This window comes from Crinia signifera, chromosome 8 (genome assembly GCF_055691185.1).
Source record: "Crinia signifera chromosome 8, ASM5569118v1, whole genome shotgun sequence".
NCBI lineage: Eukaryota > Metazoa > Chordata > Amphibia > Anura > Myobatrachidae > Crinia > Crinia signifera.
Window position 1 is genome coordinate 76620393 of NC_139224.1, and position 22189 is coordinate 76642581.

The window sequence follows — 22189 nt, forward strand, 5'->3', positions numbered from 1 at the left end:
GGGAGTGGCTACTTTTCCAGGCAGAAAGGTATATAATGTGAGTGGTGAGAAGAGAAATTCTTGTGTAGAACGAAAATGGTTATAGATAGAGGCCAGTAGGTGGTCTTTACAGGGGTATTCAATCTGTGCCATAATTTGCACTGCCAGAAATAACAGCACTCACCTATTCAATGCTGCCGTTCCCGACAGCATTGAAGGCTTTGATATTCTGCTTTTTATAAAGTCGAATCTGAATTATTGGAAACTGATGGCAATTATCTAATTTGCTGTTGATTCCAACTATTTAGCGTCTGTTTCGATAAAAGGCTGGTCGGAAACAACTGTGAATCCGACTGTTGGGTATATCCAGACAGTCAGATTCAGGATTGAATACCCCCATAAGGGATCAAAAAACACAAGCGATAAAAGGAAAGCCAAAATGTGTAATCTGTGTTAAAAGGACAAATTACAGTAACGCCAAAGTGTAGAAAGCAACAGATATTGGGAAATTTATACTACAGATACGTTAACTGAGATGCAAAACAGAAAACAAAACACGCATGCATGACAATGTTAGTACCAGTAAACAGAAAGAATAATAATTCTAAAACATTACAAGCAATTGTGAGTGAATAAATGAGCGAGACACAAAGTTTGGTTGGGTAAATGGTTAACCGCACACAAAAGGGATTTAAAAGTATCAGGGAGGAGAAACAAGCCAGTGTGCTATGGTGCGATTTAATGTAAGAGTTAAGAAATAATTACAGAAAAATGGTTAAATGAACACACTGTTCGATCAGAAAAGAACAAAAGTAGTAAGCGAAAGAAGTCAATAGAAAAGGGGATTGTACAATACATACTTCTAGTGTAATGTGAAAATATCAGATAGGTGAAATATTTACAACTATTGGACTAATTACTCTCAGGGGAACACCTCCACATAAACTACTTGTGCCAAGGCACTGATATATTTATTCATTGTGGACTTGATATACAATCCTTACTAATATCTGGAACATTAGTGGAGCTTGTGCACAGGTACCTATCCCTCGTCCCTTTTTCCTATGTGACTAACTATTGGGCAGTGCAAGGCACAGAGGGATATTGCCATCTGTTGGGGTTACAGGCAGCTGTAAGAAGTGTGGTGGTGTTGAGAGGTCAAAAGAGGAGAGTACATAGTAAAATGATTAAGAAGCGAGCAAGCACTGGTTTCAGGGATTAAAGATTTCAGTATAGAGTATATGAAAGATATTCATGTGTTAAATAGAGACAAAATGTTAATGCAAGAAATGTTGTGAACATATTGTAAACTGAAAGGGGTTAAAAAGGCACATCCTTGGAAACCATGTGCATGTATATTATGTGATAGAAGTTAATAGCTAAGAAACAGAATATACAAATGGAGAAGAGTAAAGAACAGCATGGATGCACAGTGAATTTATATATTTATATGATACGGTCAAACCAGAACAGCAGCCAAGCACTTGCAAAGTAAACATGAAAATGTAAGAGGACTACGACCATATTAAAAACTGCAAGAAAACGAAAAGTAGAAGAAAAGAAGGAAAGAATGGGGTGCAGCTGCCAGCATTTGGCAATCTTTCAGTTTCAGGTAAAGACATGCACCTCGATTTTTCGCCCCTCAATCACCGTGCTGTGCAATTTCTCCCGGGCCCGGTCAGCATCCGCGCTAGTTTCAAAAGTTACAAAACCAAAACCCTGCGTGCAAAGGGGAGACATACATGCAAATCATTAGAGAAGGGAAGGGGGAAGAACAGAGAAAAGGCACAGGACAGGTGAAGAGGAGTAGTGGGGTACAAGAAAACATCAGCCGCCAGAGAGCCAGAATCGAAACTTAAGAAAAAAAAAAAATGAACAAAATAAACAGAACGTCAATTGTTATAATTTTTTCTAACTTGACCACAGTGAAAGATCAGAAAACACAGCACTAATTTGTCATATTGATGCTTTTCAGACACATGCAATGTGAAGGGTAGTGACAGTGAATATACCTCCAAGAAAAACAGAAAGTAGGGGGGGAAACACCTTTTAAAGAATGAAGACAATTGTATAAACCAAATTAATTTTGATGCCACAGAGCTGAATGCAAAAGTAGAGAAGCAAATTAAAGCTTCTATCAGAACTGGATGAGCAATGGGTTCAGGTATTCCAGCAGGATTCTGCACATCATAAGTTTGTCTCAGCTGAGTGAGAACTAGTGAAGACCCCATGTGGCAGTTTTGTGCAGTATCACACTGTCCAGTACTGAGGATGGTATAAGCAGGTCTATCCTATGGGTGAAGTATCCTTCCCCACAGACTGTGCTATGTGCTTTATTTATTTATTTTCAGTTTCTTATATAGCGCAGCAGATTCCGTTGCACTTTACAATAGTAAACAGTGATAAAACAAACTGGGTAACAACAGACAGACTTAGGAGGTACGAGGGCCCTGCTGCAAGCTAACCGAGCTGAAACAATAATATAGCCTCACGTGTTACAAGTATCAATTGAACTTAATGTTGCAGAATCATATGAATGAGTACTAATATTATTGATATATATATATATTTTTTTTTTCCTGTGTGTTTTTGAGCGGATAATGGTTACAGCTAAATGTGTGCCCAGCTTTTTAGTCTTCTTAGTAAAGACAACTAAGATACAGGTTTATTTGGTTTACGCTACTATTAATCCTAGAGCTGAAAAGCAACATTTCATGATAAAACGTATGTTTATATTAGAGAACATACTGATGAGAAGAGTCTGATATAAGTTATAAATGACTGCGATAAATGAAAAAGTTGCACTTAACAGGCTAATTCCATCAAGCACATTTAGAAAAAAAACTTTGGATATTTTATAGCAGATAAAAGACAGGGAACTAAGACGTTTGTCCTAAATCCTGTGGCTATATATTTCTGATGATTAAAAATACCTGTCCCATTGTCTGTACCAATTATGCTACAATTCAGCCTTAAAATTGTGGTTTAAATAGAAGCCCAGATTTTTATGGCAGAGAAGTTAAAAAAACGGAAATACCCTAAAAAGAAAAAAAAGGAGAATAAAATAAAATGGATGGGAAAAAAAAAAACAATATAAAAAAGAGCCATGTATGTTTCCTGTCTGAGAAAGTAAAAATTTACCATGGAACTGTAAATGTTAATTTATAACGGAGAAGGATTTTCCGCTTCCTATGGACTGTTCAGAATACAAAATGTTATCAAAAAACACAAAAACATAAATATAAATAACAGTTCACTTTATGCATTTAAATTCAAGAAGATTTCGCAAAAAAACATTAATGTAACTTTATTTCTAACAAAGTCATGTACTGTTCTGCTCTGATCTTAGTTTAGCTAAGGACAAACAACTATGTGAATATCAGGGTTTTCACACAGAACAAAGATTTTGCAGTTAAATTACAAATCAGTAAATTCTGCAGCAAATCTAGGAAATTCCACAAATTACTTTTCAGGCAGATTGATTGCGATATCTTTTTGAAATCGGTCTCTACTATTAGATGCATAGATTACATAGTTGCAGCAAACACATGATGCTCTAATAATTCCTTAGCCACATGTAAAAGTATCACCCTCTTACACAAAGAAAAATTAAAAAGCAGCAGAAGCAGAATTGAATAACCTTTTATAGTCAAAGCAGTACAGTTTGGGAATAAATCCAAACCCCAATTAGAGGGAGGAGAGGGTTGGACAGTTGCTTTAACCCTACACTGTCAGAGCTGCAGCATACATTTAAGGCATTAGCAAATAATATTTCTATAGTTTTAAATATGCTGTGCAAAATGAAAGTTAAAATAAACTAGTAGAAAGCCATATGCTCGATCAAACATTTCTTTATAGCTGCATAGAGCATAACCTATGTTGCAAAACAATCAGTTTTAGCTAAATTCAATTTTAACAATAAATATGTATAGCTATATTTTAACAATAAATAGTAAACAGCTATATTTGTATCTGAACATCACAATGTGATGGTTAAATAAAAAATGTAGCACTCCATTCTGATGTCTAAAACAGATTTCCTACAAAATAATTGCAAACAGATTGTTTTGCTTTTAAGTAAAGAAATAAAAATTGTAGTTGATGAGAGGTTCTGGAAATGTTAAACCATTTGCTCATAGAGGAAGTGATGTGGCAGACTAATAGATTACCCAAAACACTTATATAGTGCAATGTAATAACCAAAGCTATGGAACAATTTGATCCATTCCACATTTTAAAGCCAACTCAAATTTTTGCTGACAGAAGAACCTGGAAAGAATCACACTGCCACGTATTGCATTTGTTTTTGTAACCATTCTAAGGGGGTGAAAGGGAATAGGAGCATAAAGTTAAATTCTTAAAAACTAAACCTGCTACAGAAAGTAAATACACATATACATATGTTAAAAACAGATGTCAATATATTGCCAATTAGGATTCCAAATTTCCTTTCACCTTTTTTAAAGTATTTCTTTGCCAGAGCGCTCACCACTGATCTAAAGAACTGGAGCAGATCAGAGTTTCTGATAGGAGGTCAAAACCGGAAAGCATATTCTCATATATTGATCAAACATTTAAAGGAAGTGGAAAGCACATAAAAAGTAATGATGATGAATTGAATAAAAGACTAGTTTAACTTCAATAACTATATAAAATACAATTATTTATCTGGAATGGTTTAATTTTTAACCATGCCTTTGGCATTTCAAGGCTTAGACAACTCTTTAAGATGAAAACAAGAAAAGTGCAGGAAACATTTAATACGGAGGAATAATATCTAGATTTGGCAATTTTATGATCTGTAAACCCCAGCACCATCGAGGGGCTGGCATCCTGTAACCACATCCTCAACATGCTATTATATTAAGTAACATCTACCTTATTGCCAGCAAATTACACATCATTAAATCCTCAAAAGGAATTTATCAGCATGACCTAATTGTGGGCACAACCAACTTTAATCATTACTTGCAGGGGCCGGACTGGGACCAGAAATCAGCCCTGGCATTTTGAGCACACAGGCCCACATACAGTAGGCGGGACCCTTGCGCGGCGAAGCAAAAAGGGGGTGTGGCATCACACATTATGGAACACACTGTAATGCCCATTACACATGATGGAACACACCGTTATACCAATTACACATTGCCACACACTTTAATGCCCATTACATATTATGCCAGGGCTTGAAGGCGCGCGTCATAATGTCTATTACACAACATAATGCTCATTACAGGTTATGCCATACACCATAATGCCCATAACACGTTATACCAAGCACCGTAATGCCCATTACGCCTCACAACGTGATGCCCCTTACAGATGCCACAAATCGTAATGACTATTGCATATTATGCCATTCCTTCCCCCTGTGTCATCCATGTCCCCCTCCCCCTGTGTCAGCCATGTCCCCCCTCCCTCTGTGTCAGCCATGTCAAATATTAAATATTTAGGGGTTTGGATATCCAATCAATCAGTTGGGGAATACATTTTGCTGATTTTGATGCCACTTCTCTTATTTGCAAGGAAATAATAATTCCTCGGGTAAACGCCCACTCGCTGATACGGGCAGGGTGAATCTAATTAAAATGGTGGTGCAACCAAATGTTCTTTATATATTGCAGCAATCTCCAGTGCAAGTTCTGCTCATCTAAACTGTAAACTGAATAGTATGCTTTCCTCATTGATACGGGCAGGAAAGCGGCCTAGAATTCGATTAGATATATTTACCAGGTCCAGGGTGGGTGGTGGTATGACACTTCCACACTTCAGGTTTTATTATTATGCTGTGCAGCTGTCACACATTCGGTCATGGATACAGGACTGCTCTTAGTTGCACAGGCGACTCCAGGGCACACTCCCTTGAACGCTTTATTAAGTGGCAAGTTCTCTAGTGGTAGCCTTCCATTATTCAAGCAATTAAAATGTGGCGTGAGGTGCATGGGGTACGTCGCTTTACCAATCTTGACCCAGACACTCCATTGTGGCATTCTTGTAGACTTTCTGATATGACCAATCTCTCTATCAGAAGGGTATGGGCTGTTAGTAGTGTTCATACGATGGTATATTTATATTCTGCTGGGGTTTTAAAAATGTTTGATCAACTACTAGATCAGTTTAGCTTGTACTGGAATATTGAACTAGGTGATGCTTGTGTACAAGGAGATATTTAGGCAGATATTGAAGTAGGAATTTTTAAACACAAAAGGAAAATTTAGCAGCAGCATCCTGTTTAGCAGGGTTATAGGAGAGGAAAGGGTGTGGATCATTAGGTCGACAGTCAAAATGTTGACCACTATTGGCCAAGGGGCAATAGGTTGACACATGGTGTGAACCCATTGCCTTTAGACCAAAAGGGGTTGACCTATTGACTGTTGACCAGATACCAAGAGAAAAGGGAGTGGGCCCAATGGTTTAGATGTTGGTTTAATCTTTATTAGTCTAGAATAGTTGCATTAATAATGAGACCTGATTGGGGCAGAGGAGCAACTAGGTGAAAGGGAGATGATAATATTCTGATCACTAGATTTGCATTATACAGGTGCTGAGAGCCAGATTAATTAGTATAAAGAAACTCCATTTACATAGAATGCTGTAAAGTTAGTATTGGCAAAATTGAGGGAGAAAATCTGCACAAACGTTTCAGTACTGTATATGTATATATGCCGTCTGCAACATACGTGATAGCAAAGTAAACATGTAGAGTGCTATAGAGTGGGGGTAAGTTTTAGGGTTACAGTATCTTTAAAACACAACACTAGATTTGACTTCCATCAAAACTCTGATCATTCCCAGTTCTTGATCATATAGCTTAATAACCTGAGCAATGAGGAGTTGTGAAGCTTTCCCAAATCAGTTTTAAAACCAGTTGCACATAGAGAATGAAAGCAATATTTTACGATTTTAACACAAGCCTCAAAAGGGACTGAATATTGTAGGTTCTTAAAGATTCGGTGGAAACGTAGTTACCACCATATATAGCAATACCATTGTCCCCTGTTCTCCTGGGAGGTCTGAATCCTGCCTTGTGTTAAAAAGTTAAAAGTGGAAAAACAATAAAATAAAGTAACCTACCTTAGAACCTCTCTCATTAAAAATGATCTCTACATCGAGAATTTTGCCAAATTGCTGTGGAAACACAAAACATTGAATATAACCATCAAACATTCACAAGTACTATGCTTAATCATCTTGCAATAAACAAAATATGTAAAATTTGCATCACCAACAAAAATATTTTAAAGAGAACTTACAACCTCCCAAAAACTGTACAAACAACGCCACTTAATATGTTTGCAGATACTGTTTGGAATGTATATGCATGTAAACATCCCAAGCAAATTCAAAAGAATGCTCATTGTACAGTACAGCTTTAAAAGAGCTTCATATCACAGGAAATTTTGTGCATTCTAGAGCAATGCCTAAGCGTAACTTAATAGTGCAAGTTTTTAGGGTATCCATGCTAGAGCACAGGTAACACGTAGTACTCATTTAATTTACTGTGCTTGAGCAAAGGGGTCTGTGTTAAAGATTGGATACCCTTAAAACATTGAGCGTAATGCGGAAAAATAGTACTGGATGGGCAAACCAACTTTGCATGGTTAACCAATAAAAGCTTATGGGCTACTTCTCACACTCTGCCCTGAACATGCGGAGAACAGACTCCAAGATCACAAACACAGATGTCTGCACACCGCGAAGGCCAGCTCTCCCCTTTGCTAAAAAGCTTCATTTATATGGCATTAATAAAAATGCACACATGCAAATTGTCTCATTTTCTCAGATGACAGTCTGTGAAGGCGATCAATGTTATTTCATAAATGTGTATACCCAAATTCATCTATCATCAACACATAGCACAAATATATTGCACTGCCCATCCTGCAGATGTGATTTATCAGAAAGGTATGCTATCAATAATGTGTACAGACAATCAGACTGTCTACAGAGACACTATTAATAGCTCATGATAATCTGAACAGAAGTATTGTTCAGAAGGAACTATTATTGTTCAGTGTGTGGAAACTATACTTTGTGCTCGGTCATTAGGAAAATTATCAGGTTGGTCAGTGAGTTTACTACATTAAGGTGCACGGAATAAAGAGAGGAAGGGGCATAGTTTTCATTCTGGAAATTTTGTTATTTTATGGGATGCGTTCAGCAAGTACAGAAAGTAAACTCTGTAAACTCTGCAAATGTCAGTGTGTATGTAGCCTAAATATAGTACCGTGTTCTCACTGCGAGTTACACAGCAGTAAAATGCCAGGGACTGCAAGGCAAATTCCCAGGCGAAGAAGTTCTACCCGGTAATTTGCCTTTTAACACGGGTTTTTATGCAGTGAGAATGGGTCGGGTCAACCCGTGTCTACATACCCGGATCTCAAACACGGGTAAAAAGAAGGGTTTTACCCGTTTATGAGATCAGGGTATGCGACCCGTTCACACTGCAAAAAAACCTGTGTTAAAAGGCAAATTTCTGGGTGACATGCTAGACCCGGGAATTTGCCTGCAGTGAGAACGGGGTATTAGTGATTTTCCATGACAAAGTACATTAGATTGGTGATAATTGTGAATAGCATTATGAACAATGTTTAATATATAGGGAAGCTGCTATACTCAGCACAACTTTCATCATGACAAATTGTATATTTATATTTCTTTAAATTTAAACATTAATTAATTCGACAGTGAAAGTCGACAAGGTTACTGTTGGCAGGTCTAGGTCAACAGTATAACGTTAAACATGCTGCTTTTTTTTATAGGATTATATTTTTAATTGTTTTTCACCTTGCATCAAATGTACAAAAATGTATGTTTACATGAATAAAATCGGTACAGTGTCCAACATGAAATTATTGACAAGAATTTATCATAACATAATAAAAAGATACGTTCACAGTAAATATAACAATGTAAATAAAAGTCTTCACCATGCTCTTTAACATGTTTTAGGTTATATTTCTTTAAAGAGAATTTTTACTGGGTCAACACTGTGGTGCCGGCATACAGCTTCCATGAAAAACACATCTGAGTTTCTCTTAAAAAGTTCTAGAACTTAACCTAGAGTCAAATTCACTAAAAAAGGACAGTTAAAATATGCTTTTAGAGTGTCTGATTTGGACAAGATAGTTAAAAATAGGGATGAGCGAGTCTAGATGTGGAATATGGCAATGTGATGTTCCGGTAATATAATCTTAAAATTCCAATCATGCCTTCACATTCCACAGAATTCCATTCCAAACTATTTATAGATTTGCATTTCACACAATTTAAACCCTATGAATAGAGCTAGAATGAACATTATGTTATTGTGCTTTGTGGCATGGCGGCTGAGCACAGTATAGACCAAATTACATTGCCAAAATTAGGGAATCTTCATGGACTTATTCATCTGTTCCAAATACCATTATGGAAAATTTTATTAATTCCTAGTTAAAATATGTTTGGTTGCTGTATTAACCACAATTAGTGAAATTTTAAAATTTAAAGGTGGAGGGGACTACGACTTAGTAAAGGCTTTTGAAATACACTGTCACAATGCCATATACAAGTATTTTTTTATACTTTTTTTTTCACTTTTTTGAAAAATGTATCACACAGTCTTGAAAAAACTGGGGGGGGGGGGGGGGGGGGGTTCATATGGTTTATATTGCAGCTGAAACCAATGGACTCCCAACAGAACAATTCAATTTGCTTTGATCATGCACAAATGTCGCAAGTGCCCATACTTCTGCTTGTCACCTCTTGAGATGGCAAGCAGAAATTGGCAAAGATTGGGAAGCCTCTGACTAGGACTTTTGATGTACTTAAAACGCTTTACTAGCCTAAACCCCATGTTTTTTGCTGTAACAATAATGATTTCTAAGTGCACCCAAAAATAATAGAATTGACCTGTTAGGCAAACACTAGTTAAAAACTGCAATAAAAATAACTAAAATACCCCCTTCCATGGAGCACACTCACCGGAGGTGTGAGCAGAAATCAATGTTAACTGCTGACATGAGTGGTTTTCTAATTAATAATTCAATCACTCTGGCACTTTACTCGGGCAAAGAACACGCAACAGAACCCATTGGTAAATTATTGATCCATAAAGTACAAAGGAAAACTGTGCAGCATTATCAGACTAGAAAATTTCTAGTCACAATCATATTTCAGAGTGTGTCAGTAACTATTACAATGAGCCTACACTTTTGCATCTTACTACAGCACTCATTTAATTTTGTTATAGTTAGTCATTCATTTTCTTGCTGATGGTGTATTAGATAACTTAAAAAAGACTCACCCCAAACATTTGGCGCAGATCAGGATCTCTAAAACGAAAGGGTATATTGGAGACATGAAGTCGTTTGGGAGTTGGTTTGGAGTCAGAGTTGTCATTGCTCTGTGTTTGTGTCTGTTGTCCTTCTGTCTGTGCTCCATCTGTCTGCTGGTTTGAAAGATACAAAGACAAAAAAAATGGAAGTTCTCTAAGATCTAAAGGTTTTTAGGGGTGTTCAACTGAGAAACCGAATTGTTAGATACATAGGAGTGCACAGCACATTTTATTAGGGGGTGCACCACCCATTGGGTGCATGTAATACCACCAATCGTTCATGTCACCTCCTTGCACTCACTACAATATAAAATGTCTCTCTGGCACACCATAATCTCCTGCCTATTTCAGTTTTAGTCTAATTAGTCTGTGTAGTGTTGGGTACACACCAGAATGATTTGGCCTCAATTCCCCTCATTTCGATACAATCTCTACCGACTGTATGTAAATTGAGCATGTTTTAGATCAGATTCCGATCTGCGGCCCTGCTGGTCGTTTTGCAGATCCTACCTGCTGCAGTCAGGATTTGGAAACGATCCCTTCAACTAGGTAAAGATCATGATTGGATTGTGAGCAGATCACGTGCTCCAACAGATCATGCGACCATCGTTTGATCGTCTTACGATCTGCTCAGGATCATGATCGTTCTGGTGTGTACCCTACTTAACAGTACATGCAAAAAAAATTAAAAATATTCACATATAGGGATTACACAGTTATGTAGTAAAAGGACAACGGTCTAGTAGTACAATTAATAATGCAACACACAAGCGAGCTCTGAGTGGCTCATGAGCTGGTGCCGCATTTCAAATGGCCTAGGGCCGACGGAGGCTCTGTATCTAAAGAGTCGTAGCACAGGAAAGTGTTTTTTAGGGTGTGCACAGCATTAGGGTGTGTCTTTGCATACCTAACACTCTATGTCTCTTATTCTGATTGATTCGTTCAGACATGTATTCGCACATGGCTGAGCGAACGGACCGCACATGGGCAGCGAAGGCATGCCCATAAGACCGGCAAATCTGTTCGCTGGCATCTAAAGGAAAAGGGTAGTGTCGTGCTACCGCACATATGCTGTTCACACGGAGCTCGGCCTGTCCGCTCAGACATCCAGCGTGCGGCCGAGCTCGAAATCGCTCGGAAGCAATAGCCAACCCATTAACCAATTACCCTCATTTTATAGTGTTCATTGAATTGCATTCACTAATTTCGTTCCCAAATTACGCTACTAATCAACCCTTATTATGGGTCTTTCTTGTGTTCTGAATGTGAGAGTTGCAGATTTGAAATGCCACATAATAGCAGTTAAGAAAGCTGGTGCAATTGTGTGTCAAAACAATAAAATATATAAGAGATATGAATGCAGAGAAGTGTAAATGGTTAAAGTTGAAAAGTGCTTCCCATGTGGCTGACATGTAGTTAGTTACTTGATTAATGAGAGAAACCTCTATGCTGCATGGGTGTGTATTGCATGCAGGTGCATGTAGTTTACCAACTGAATGTATTGATCGCCCATGCGAATTTGTGGCCGAGAAGGGGCTGGGCTTCAAGACATGAGACTTACTTATACGGAGCAAATGATTTTAAGCTCGATCAGTCCAAACGCTCGCACAGTGGAGGGAAGCCACCACCCAGTACATGTAGCCACCACCCCCATCCATACACCCACATTATGCCTACTCTGCATGAGTTCATTCGCTAGGGTATTTCTACTCATACGGTCCCAAGCGTGCACGGTTGCCCAAACCTATACATGTTCCTTGCGAATGGTACGCATGTGCAGTGGGCAAAGAAACGCTCTGCAAACTAATACGTGCCCGAGCGAGGCAATCAGAATAAGGGCCTATGTGCGCACACCTATGGTTAGATATGCATTTAATTATTAGGTATAAGCATATATTCTGACTTTCACACATTCAATTAAGTAGTGTATCCCATCAAAATCTGCATCACAAATGATTAGAATTGAAAATCTGGTCAATATATGGCATTCAAGATTATTTTTGATGCTGTCCAGATGTTAACCACATCAGATATTAGGGTGCAGCCTTAACTGGAAAGAGAAAGCAATGGTTGCAATGAAATTTGCAGATTAAAATACAGTAAAAACTCAAACTCCTTTTCTTGTAGTCCATATGGGATACTGGATTCAATACTATGGGGATAGAGATCCTCTGCAGGAGAGAGACAGGCACATTAAAACTTTCAGTGTTTGTGCACTGGCTCCTCCCCTCTATCTCCCTCCACTAGTCAGTTAATGAAAAACTGTGCCGAAGGAGAGTAATGTGAGGAAGTACGTGAATAAATTAAAATGTGGTGAGATTCATACCAGCACACCCAAACCAAACAGAAAAATAATAAAAGAGGTGAATCAGAACAACTTCTGATGTCACCTATAACTTTTGAATAAGGTCATAATTGATAACAAGGCAACAAGCCCTGATATTGTAAGAGTAACAGGGTCTTACAGCAGGAATGCCGCACAGAGGCGGGCTCCCAGTATCCCATATGGACTACGAGAAAATCCTATTTTCTCTACCGTCCAATGGGATATTGGGTTCAATACTATGGGGAGGTCCCAAAGATACCAGAACTGGTGGGTATATGCGGAGTCTGCTGTAGAACTGCTTGTCCTAACTGGGAATCCTCCCTGGCCAGAGTGTCAAATCTGTAAAATCTTACAAATGTGTGATGACCTGACCAAGTTGCAGCCCTGCAAAGCTGCAGGGCCAACACCCCCTCGGGCAGCTGCCCAAGAAGTCCCTACGGATCTGGTTGAATGGGCCTTTAACAATGGTGGAAGGGACAAACCAGCCTTTGCATATGATTGTTGGATTGTGCATCGAATCCAATGTGCTATGGTCTGCGTAGAAGCAGGAGAGCCCTTCTTCTGGGCATCATAAAAGCACAAAGACTATCCGTCTTACGAATTCTAGCTGTGCGCTTAACATACACCGTTAGAGTGTGAACCACATCCAAGGAAAGAGGTATATCCGGATGTGCCACGCTGGAAGGAACAACAATCAATTGGTTGAGGTGGAACGCCGACACAACCTTTGGTAGGAATTGCGGCCTTGTCCGGAGTTCTGCCCGATCCTCATGAAACACCAGGTAAGGGCTCTTCTATGACAACGCCCCAAGCTCAGACACCCGCCTGGCTGAAGCCAACGCCATCAGGACCACAGTCGTCCAAGTAAGATGTTTTAACTCAGACTCTTCCAATGGAACAAACCAAGAGGACTTCAGAAAGGTTAGAACCACGTCCAAGTCCCAAGGCGCAGTGGGTGGTACAAAGGGGGCTAAATCCTCAGGACCCCTTGTAGAAAAATTTGTAACTCAGGCAAGGCCGCTAGTTGCTTTGAAAAAATACTGACAGAGGCAAGATCTGGACCTTCAAGGAACCCAATCGGAGTCCCAGCTCCAAGCCAGCCTGAAGAAATCTCAACAGATTGTTCAGATGAAATACGGCTGGTGGTAAGCCATTCTTCTCACACCAGGCCACGTTTTTACGCCATATCCCATGGTAGCGAGAAGCTGTAACTGGCATCCTGGCTTTTGTCATGGTGGCAATGACCGAGGGATGTAGGCCCTTGTGGCCTAAGATCTGCCGCTCAACCTGCAGGCCGTTAAACACAGACGCTGTAAGTCCTGATAGACGAACAGCCCCTGGAGGAGTAGGTCTTTTCTTAGAGGTAGATGCCACGTTTCTTCCACTTGCATGGCCTGAATGTCCCTGTACCAGGCCCTTCGAGGCCAGTCTGGTGCCACTAGGTTGGCGTCTGCCCTTTAATGCCGAATCCGCTTCAGCTCTCTTGCCAGTAATGGGAGCGGAGGAAACAGGTACACTAGCCAGAAATCCCATGACCAAGTCAGGGCATCCTCAGCTACTGCCCCTGGCCATGAGGTCAATCTGAGGGAGCCCCCAAAGATTCACGATGGCACTGAACACTTCAGGGTGAAGTCCCCACTCCCCGGGGTGGACGTTGTAACGACTTAGGAAGTTTGCCTCCCAGTTGTCAACTCCCGGTATGAACATTGCCGACAGGGCTTTGACATGGTGCTCTGCCCAGAAGAAGATCTTGATTGTTTCCCTCATGCAAGGCATGCTCTTCGTCCCTCCTTGGCGGTTGATATAGGCAACCGTAGTTGCATTGTCCGACTGGACTTGCACCGCCCCACCTGTAACAGAGCATAGTAAACTGCCCTTAACTCCAGCTTGTTTATGTGCAACCTGGATTCCAGTGGAGACCATCGGCCTTAGAGACAGACTCCCTGCGTCACACCTCCCTAACCCCTTAGACTGGCATCCGTGGTTAGCAGAAGCCAGTCCTGGATCTGGAAACACCGACCCGCCAATAGATTGAGCGAATTGAGCCACCACTGTAGAGAGAGCTTGGTCAGTGTTGACAGGCAAATCTTCCTGTGCATTTGCAGGGGGGACCCCGACCACTTTGTCAGAATATTCAGCTGGAAGGTTCTGGAGTGAAATCGGCCAAACTGGATAGCTTCGAATGAAGCCACCATTTTGCCCAACAACCTGAGGAAAAGATAAACTGGAACCAGAGTGTTTTTAGGACCTCTCTCACCAGTTGCTGTAGTGCAGTGGCCTTCTCCACAGGCAGGAACAGTTTTTGTTCCGTCGTGTCCAGAATCATGCCCAGGAACACCATTTTTTGGCTCAGGATCAACGAGGACTTCGGTATATTTAAAATCCACCCGTGGTCTCTTAGAAGCTGCATGGTCAGATTGAGTGCACTCCTCAAGGCCTCTTCCGAACCTGCCATGATCAGCAGGTCGTCTAGGTAAGCTATCACATTTACCCTTTGAAGCCTGAGAAGGGACATAATTTCCGCCATGATCTTCATAAAGACACAGAGAGCCGTTGACAGCCCGAATGGTAGCGCCTGAAACTGGTAATGGTCATTTCCCAGCACAAATCTTAGAAAGATTTGATGTGGGGGCCAAATCGGGATGTGCAAGAAGGCATCCTTCACATCTATGCAGGCTAGGAACTCCCCTTGTTCCAGACTGGCAATTACTGAACGTAGTGACTCCATTCTGAATTTGAACACCCGAAGAAAGGGGTTCAGTGATTTCAGATTCAGAATGGGCCTTACTGAACCATCCGGTTTTGGTACAAGGAACAGGTTGGAATAGTATCCCTGACCTTGTTCCTGCTTTGGAACCGGTAGAATCACCCTTGACTGAAGGAGCCTGTGAATAGCTCCCTGTAGGAGAATCCGATCCTCCCTTGAGGCTGGAAGGGCCAACTTGGAAGTATCTTCGGGGAGAGGGCCTGTCGAACTCCAGCCTGTAGCCTAGCGAAATAAGACTCCTGGCCCAGGAATCTAGGCACAAGGCATCCCACACCTGGCTGAAGTGCGAAAGTCGAGCTCCCACCTCGAGAATTTCTCGTGGTGGGCGGACCCCATCATGCAACAGGCTTGGAAGAAGCTGTGGCATTTGTATGGTCCTGGTGACCTGAGGGGTTAGGCTTCCTAAATGTTCCTCTTGTGCCTCTGTTGGCATTGGAGGCACCTCTGGCCTTGGGCCTGAACTTAGACCGACGAAAGCACTGCTGGGAGGGGCCTATGAAAGGGCGTTTTATAACAGTGGGCGCTGAGGAAAGTGGATTTACCTGCCGTAGCCTTGGAAATCCAATCAAGCTCACTTCCAAAGATCCTTTCACCTGTGAAAGGAATGCTTTCCACACTCTTTTTAGAATCCACATCGGCAACCAACTGATGCAACCACAGTGCCCTCCGGGTCGACACAGCCATGGCTGAATTGCGTGCGTTTATATAGTTACATAGTAGGTAAGGCTGAAAAAAGACTTGCGTCCATCTAGTTCAACCTGGTATAGATATCCATTGCTGATTTGGTAGGTTCTGGTATTTTACAGACAAATTATATTTCTTATTTGTACCCGTGGATGTTTTTCTCCAGTAAATGTTTGTCCAACTTTGCCTTGAACGCATTTAATGAGCCAGCCGTTACCACCTCTCTGGGAAGAGAGTTCCAGAGTTTGACTGTTCTGACCATAAAGAAATTCTTTCTACTAGCTGAATGAAATCTTTTTTCTTCTAACCTATACTCATGCCCTCGCGTCCTAGATTCCTTTCTAGTAGAAAAGAGGGTACGTGACAGTTCCTTATATTGGCCCTTGATATACTTGTACATGTTGAGCATGTCCCCCCTTAAACGTCTCTTTTCTAATGTAAATAGTCCCAAATTGCTTAATCTCTCCCCGTAGCTTAAATTCTCCATTCCCCTAATAAGCTTTGTTGCTCGCCTTTGGACTTTTTCTAATTCTATGATGTCCTTTTTATAGTGTGGGGCCCAGAACTGTACTCCGTACTCTAGGTGAGGTCTCACCAATGCTTTATATAGTGGCATAATTACCCTTGAGTCCCTAGTTTCCATTCCCCTCTTAATACATGCCAGAATTTTGTTGGCCTTTTTTGTAGCTACATTACAATGGGCACTACATCCTAGTTTGCTGTCTATTTGTACTCCTAGATCCTTTTCAAGTATGGAATTACCCAGTTCCTCTCCGCTAAGGTTGTAACTTGCACACTGGTTGTGTCTCCCAAGGTGCATAACCTTACATTTATCTACATTGAACCTCATCTTCCATTTTTTTGCCCACTCATCTAGAATTGCAAGATCATTTTGAAGCATGGTGACATCTTCTGATGATTTGATGACTTTGCTAAGTTTTGTATCGTCCGCAAAGATGGATACATTGCTGAGTAACCCTATCCCAATATCGTTAATAAAAATGTTAAACAAAATGGGCCCCAAAACCGAACCCTGGGGCACTCCACTTAGTACCGGTATCATATCTGATACGGCACCATTCACAACCACTCTTTGTTCTCTATTACATAGCCAATTCCCTACCCATCTGCAGATATTTTCACCCAATCCTAGGTTCTCCATTTTATTAATCAATCTCTTGTGTGGGACAGTATCAAATGCTTTAGCGAAATCTATTAAAATCACATCTACAGCATTTCCATTATCGAGGTTTTTACTAACCTCTTCATAGAACCCTAGTAGATTAGTTTGGCATGAACGATTTTTCACGAACCCATGTTGGTTAGCACTGAGTAGACTGTGATGATCTAAATATTTCTGGATACCATCCCTTAAAAATCCTTCAAATAGTTTACCCACAATTGATGTTAAACTAACGGGTCTGTAATTAGCGGGATCTTCCTTTTTTCCTTTTTTGAATATTGGCACTACCTCTGCTATTCTCCAATCTTTTGGTACTATACCTGACGATAGTGACTTGCTAAAGATATAATGTAGGGGGGTAGCTAGTTCATCCCTTAATTCCATTAATACCCTTGGATGAATCCCATCTGGCCCTGGTGATTTATTTGTTTTGAGTTTGCTTAGCCTCAGTATTATTTCCTTCGGCGTGAAATCCACAATGAGATCTGGCTTATTTGTCCCGTTTGTGGTAAATGTTCGTTCCACAGTCTGCTCTCCCTTAGTAAATACTGATGAGAAGAACTCATTTAACAGTTTTGCTTTTCCCTTGTCCTCAGTAACACTTTTTCCACTAGTATCAGTTAGTGGGCCTATGTTTTCCTTAATTAAACGTTTGCTATTTATGTATTTAAAAAACTTCTTTGGGTTGGTTTTGCTTTCAGTGGCTATGCACACTTCATATAATATTTTAGCTGCTTTGATTACCCCTTTACAAGTTTTGTTTGATTCTTTGTATTTTGCGAACGCCTCCTCATTCAAGTTATTTTTATAGAATTTAAAGGCTCTGGTTTTATTGTTGATAGCTGACCTTACTTCTTTGTCCAACCATGGTGGCTTTTTTTTGTTGAATTTACCTTTAGTTACTTTAGGAATGTATTCAATAGTAAGTGAATCAAGCACCTTTTTTAGAGTATCCCACATTTCCTCTGCATTTTTTCCCTCCATGACCGTTTCCCACCCAATTCCTGTTAGGGCTTCACTGAATAATTCAAAGTTCGCTTTTCTGAAGTTTAGTATTTTTGCAGATCCTTTTTGATGTAATTTACTGAAGTTGATTTCCAGTGAAACCATATTGTGATCACTGTTCCCTAATTGTTCAATTACTTGCGCCCAATTCTTTCTGCGCCTCACAAAACACCTTTGCTGTGTCCTGAATGTGACACAGATTTTCACCTATCTCAGCCACAGACATGTCCCCTAACAAACCCTCCTGGATTTGCGTGGACAAAGTATAAATGGCCTTAGCCATCCAGCAACTGGCCAGTACTGGGCGTTGGGAAGCCCCACTAGCCGTGTACATGGACTTTAGCGTAGCTTCAAGTCTTCTATCCGCACCGTCCTTGAGTGTGGATACACCCGGGACTGGTAGCAATACCTTCTTTGAAAGGCAGGAAAGTCCACAATAGGTGGCTCCTCCCAGTTCTTTCTACCCGCAGGATCAAAAGGGGTATGCATTAGCAAACCGCTTTGAGAGTTGGAACCTCTTTTCAGGGTTCTGCCAAGCACCTTTAAAAGCGTTCTCTAACTCCTTTCGTTCAGGAAAATACACTAGTGGTCTTTTCTGGGTCATAAAGAAAGGATCCTCCTTCAGTGGGTTCCTCCAGAGGAAGTTCTAAAACTTCCTTAATGGCTCTAATTAAGGGCTCAGACCCCTGTGCTGGAGCCTGGAAAATGCCGAATTCTCCGCGAATAAGAAAGAATGCTCTCTATGGAAACACACTGAACCACCAATGAAAATGAACTTCCGGGGAGGTTCCGGTACTCTGATGCTTATCCCGCCCACTATTTTTCCTGCATTTTTTTTACCATAAAAAGCAGCACTTTAGAAATTTTCATTAGCCTTGACAAAGAGTCCTAGAGACTCGAAACGAGTTGGCCCAGGACTGCTGCTATCACCTAAGGACCCAGCCCAGTGCTAAGCCTGTGGATCCTGCAGGGTGGATCTTTTTTTGGGACACTCTGCTTTTGCCATCTGTGGCTCCACCACCTACACTGGGTGAGAGGGATTCATTCATGTTTTTTGTTCTTAATGTGCTTTGTCCTTGATGTTTTTTAATGTGATTAGTTTTCCCTTTTACCAATAAAATACCTGTTACCTATTTGCGCCCAAGGAATTTTTCAATTTCTTCTCCATTACTCTGTGGCAGTCTTTCTCCAGAGTGGTAGTACACTAAGAAGTGGTGGTGGCTAACATTCCCTCCAAATTACATACCAACTTTGTTTCCTGGCTTCCTCCCTTCTGACATTCCCTCCATTATATTAGGCAATTTCAACATCCCCCATTAATATTAACACAGAGTCCTCTGAGTCTAAACTCCTTAACTTAACATCTTCACTCAGGGGACGATTTTGTTCTGTTTCTCGCTTTCCTACTTGTCTAGCCAGTGGTGCAGGAAGGACCGAAGATGGTCTCCCACACCGACAGTGTAGCCATGACTATGCAGCTCCCTGCAAGCAGAGTCTCTTTAACCCATCCACCTTATGCATCTGGCTGCAACTTCAGGAAATGTCCACAATAGCGGAGTCATCGCAAAGGAAGTAATGAACCCAGTTACTAGTGCTGCAGTTGGAGTGAAAGTGAGGGTGTGCAATAGAACTGCCCAATCAAATAAAAAAGTAAAAAATGAAATTTAAAAACGGATTCAAGTGAATTACAGAATGGATTAAAGAGGTATTAGAAGTGGAAATAAAAATGAAAGGGCGAGATAAGGAAACAAGAAATATTCATAATAGGGGAGAACTTCAGAATGATTATGTTGAACGCACACATACCGTGCTGGAGGCATTAGCTGTACTGGTAGCGGGGACATTATGTTCTACATGGCCTTGTCCTCCTCCATATAGTGGCAGCCCAAGGTCAGTGGGGGGAGTGGAATAGTCCTGGGTGTGCTGACTCCCATATTCTGTAGATAGACCATTCTGGGGTGGTGGGGGGAAAGGAATAGCAGCAAAAGGTTGAACCATTGTATCAGGAGTGGCTGTCGGCTCCTGGTTACCCTGCAAGTACAATAAATTAAGTGAGAAATTAAAAAACTGGTGTTTAGTGATTTAAAAAAAAATAAATAGTTTTTACATTTAATGTTCGCAAAATACAAATCTATATTTCACAGATAAGTCAACCGTTTGTTACCACCTTGTTTCAAGCACTTTGGGGGGTATTCAATCCTGGGTCACGACTGTCGATCTGGCCCGACAGCCGTGACCCTGGCCTGTTTTCATTTTGTTCGACCGCAGATCGCCAGGTGAGATTCAATGTCCCACTTTTTGAACGGCAAAAAGAGGGCGTGTCTGCGTAAACGGCCGTGGACTCTCGATATTCGGCCGCGATTGCGACAATTCAGGGCCGAAATCGACAAAACGGGCCAGACTGCGTTTAAAGTCGGGCCCATTCTGTCAATCTGCCTCTTCAATGATGTCGGGAAAAACAGCATTGAATAGGCGTTCACCGCTATTTCTCCCCGTCTTAAATAGTGGCCCAGATTGAATACCCCCCCTTTGATGCTGTAAATATTGGTAAAATATATTTAGCAGAAATCAGGTATACCATCAATAATGATTACTACACTATTTTCCGAACAGCAGCAGTACTTACAGTATGAAGGCTCAAAATTAAAAATCAAGAGCAGCGAAGGAAAAGTATAAGAAAAGCCAATACAGGAATACGTATTCAAACTTAAAATGAATCACAAAAATCTTACACTAGTTTTACAGATCCCACAAATTTATTAAACCATCACACATTTGTGAATAAGCTATATAAGGGTATATTTAATGAACATCAATTTTCGTGGATTAAATATAGATCTATGTAAATGTGTGTTCTAGCCCCGGAAGCCCAACCTCAACTAAAAATATATATATTATATAATTTATTTATTAACAGTTTGTTATATAACGCAGCAGATTCTGTAGCGCTTTACAATAGTAGACAGTGATAAAACAAACTGGGTAACAGACAGACTTGGAGGTAGGAGGGCCCTGCTGCAAGTTTACAATCTATAGGGATATAGGAGGGAAACACAAGGACAGGCACCAGTAATAGCATAGCAGTCCCACCAAGTTACAAGTCCAGAAGGGAAGCTATACAATAGCTAAGTGCCTCAGAGGGTTAGTGTTCCCGCTAGGCTCCTTTCACAGGGTGCTGCACCCTGCCCCTTTACAAGCCGGCAAATTCCGCCCTGCCCGTTTTCGTCCGCCCTGCGCCCTACATAGTTAATAGCCGAGCTGAGAATGAACTTTGGCCGCCCTGCACAGATAATAGCCGCTTTGAGAATTTACTTTTCCTACCTGGCCGTGGCTGCAGGAAAAGTCTCCCACCCGCTGACATTGCGTGTTGGCGGCTGCTGAGTGGCCGCAACGTGTTTACTCCCCCCGACAGTCTCCGTAGCCTGCGCTGCATAGCCAGCAGCGTGTGGACACTCCCCCTGCACTCTCCATAGCCTACGCTGTATAGCCAGCGCTGTGCGGCGGCAGCGTGTGGACACTCCCCCCTTAGCAGTGTCCATTGCCAGCATGTGGACACTCCCCCCTTGCAGTCTCCATAGCCAGCATGTGGACACTCCCCCTGCAGTCTCCATAGCCAGCGCTCCATAGCTATGGCGAAAAGCATGCCTCCTCCCCCCTGCCATGCTGCTCACCTCCTCTTATGTGAGCGGCTGTCAGCTCTTCCAGAATGCATCCCTCCTCCCACTGCTGTGCTGACACACCGGTCACCAGGCTCTCTCAGGTGCCTGCCCACCTCGCCTCCTCTCCCAGCGCATACAGTATATCTGTGCCCATATGGAAGTCTCAGAACTTGTGTCTCCCAGCCCAGACAGTCTGCCTAAGTCCCCTCTGCGTAAATGCAGTTGGGGGGAAAATAATCTGGTGAGGTAGGAGGGCTGTAAGTAATTGGGG

The 22189-nt window shown here is 41.3% G+C and overlaps 1 protein-coding gene across 5 annotated transcripts in view; it reads right to left on the reverse strand.

The window, feature by feature from the left end:
* The window catches only part of RBFOX2 (RNA binding fox-1 homolog 2), a 190953-nt gene that overhangs the window by 99592 nt on the left and 69172 nt on the right, over window positions 1-22189 (reverse strand). For 4 of the 5 annotated variants that reach the window (XM_083156683.1, XM_083156680.1, XM_083156682.1 and 1 more), the window contains exons 2-5: window positions 20066-20290; window positions 10265-10408; window positions 7054-7107; window positions 1606-1698 (exon numbers count right to left, since the gene is read on the reverse strand). In XM_083156683.1, the coding sequence (XP_083012809.1) occupies window positions 1606-1698; window positions 7054-7107; window positions 10265-10408; window positions 20066-20290 (516 nt within the window). The remainder of the gene's footprint in view (window positions 1-1605; window positions 1699-7053; window positions 7108-10264; window positions 10409-20065; window positions 20291-22189) is intronic. The other variant, XM_083156681.1, reaches the window with a different exon arrangement.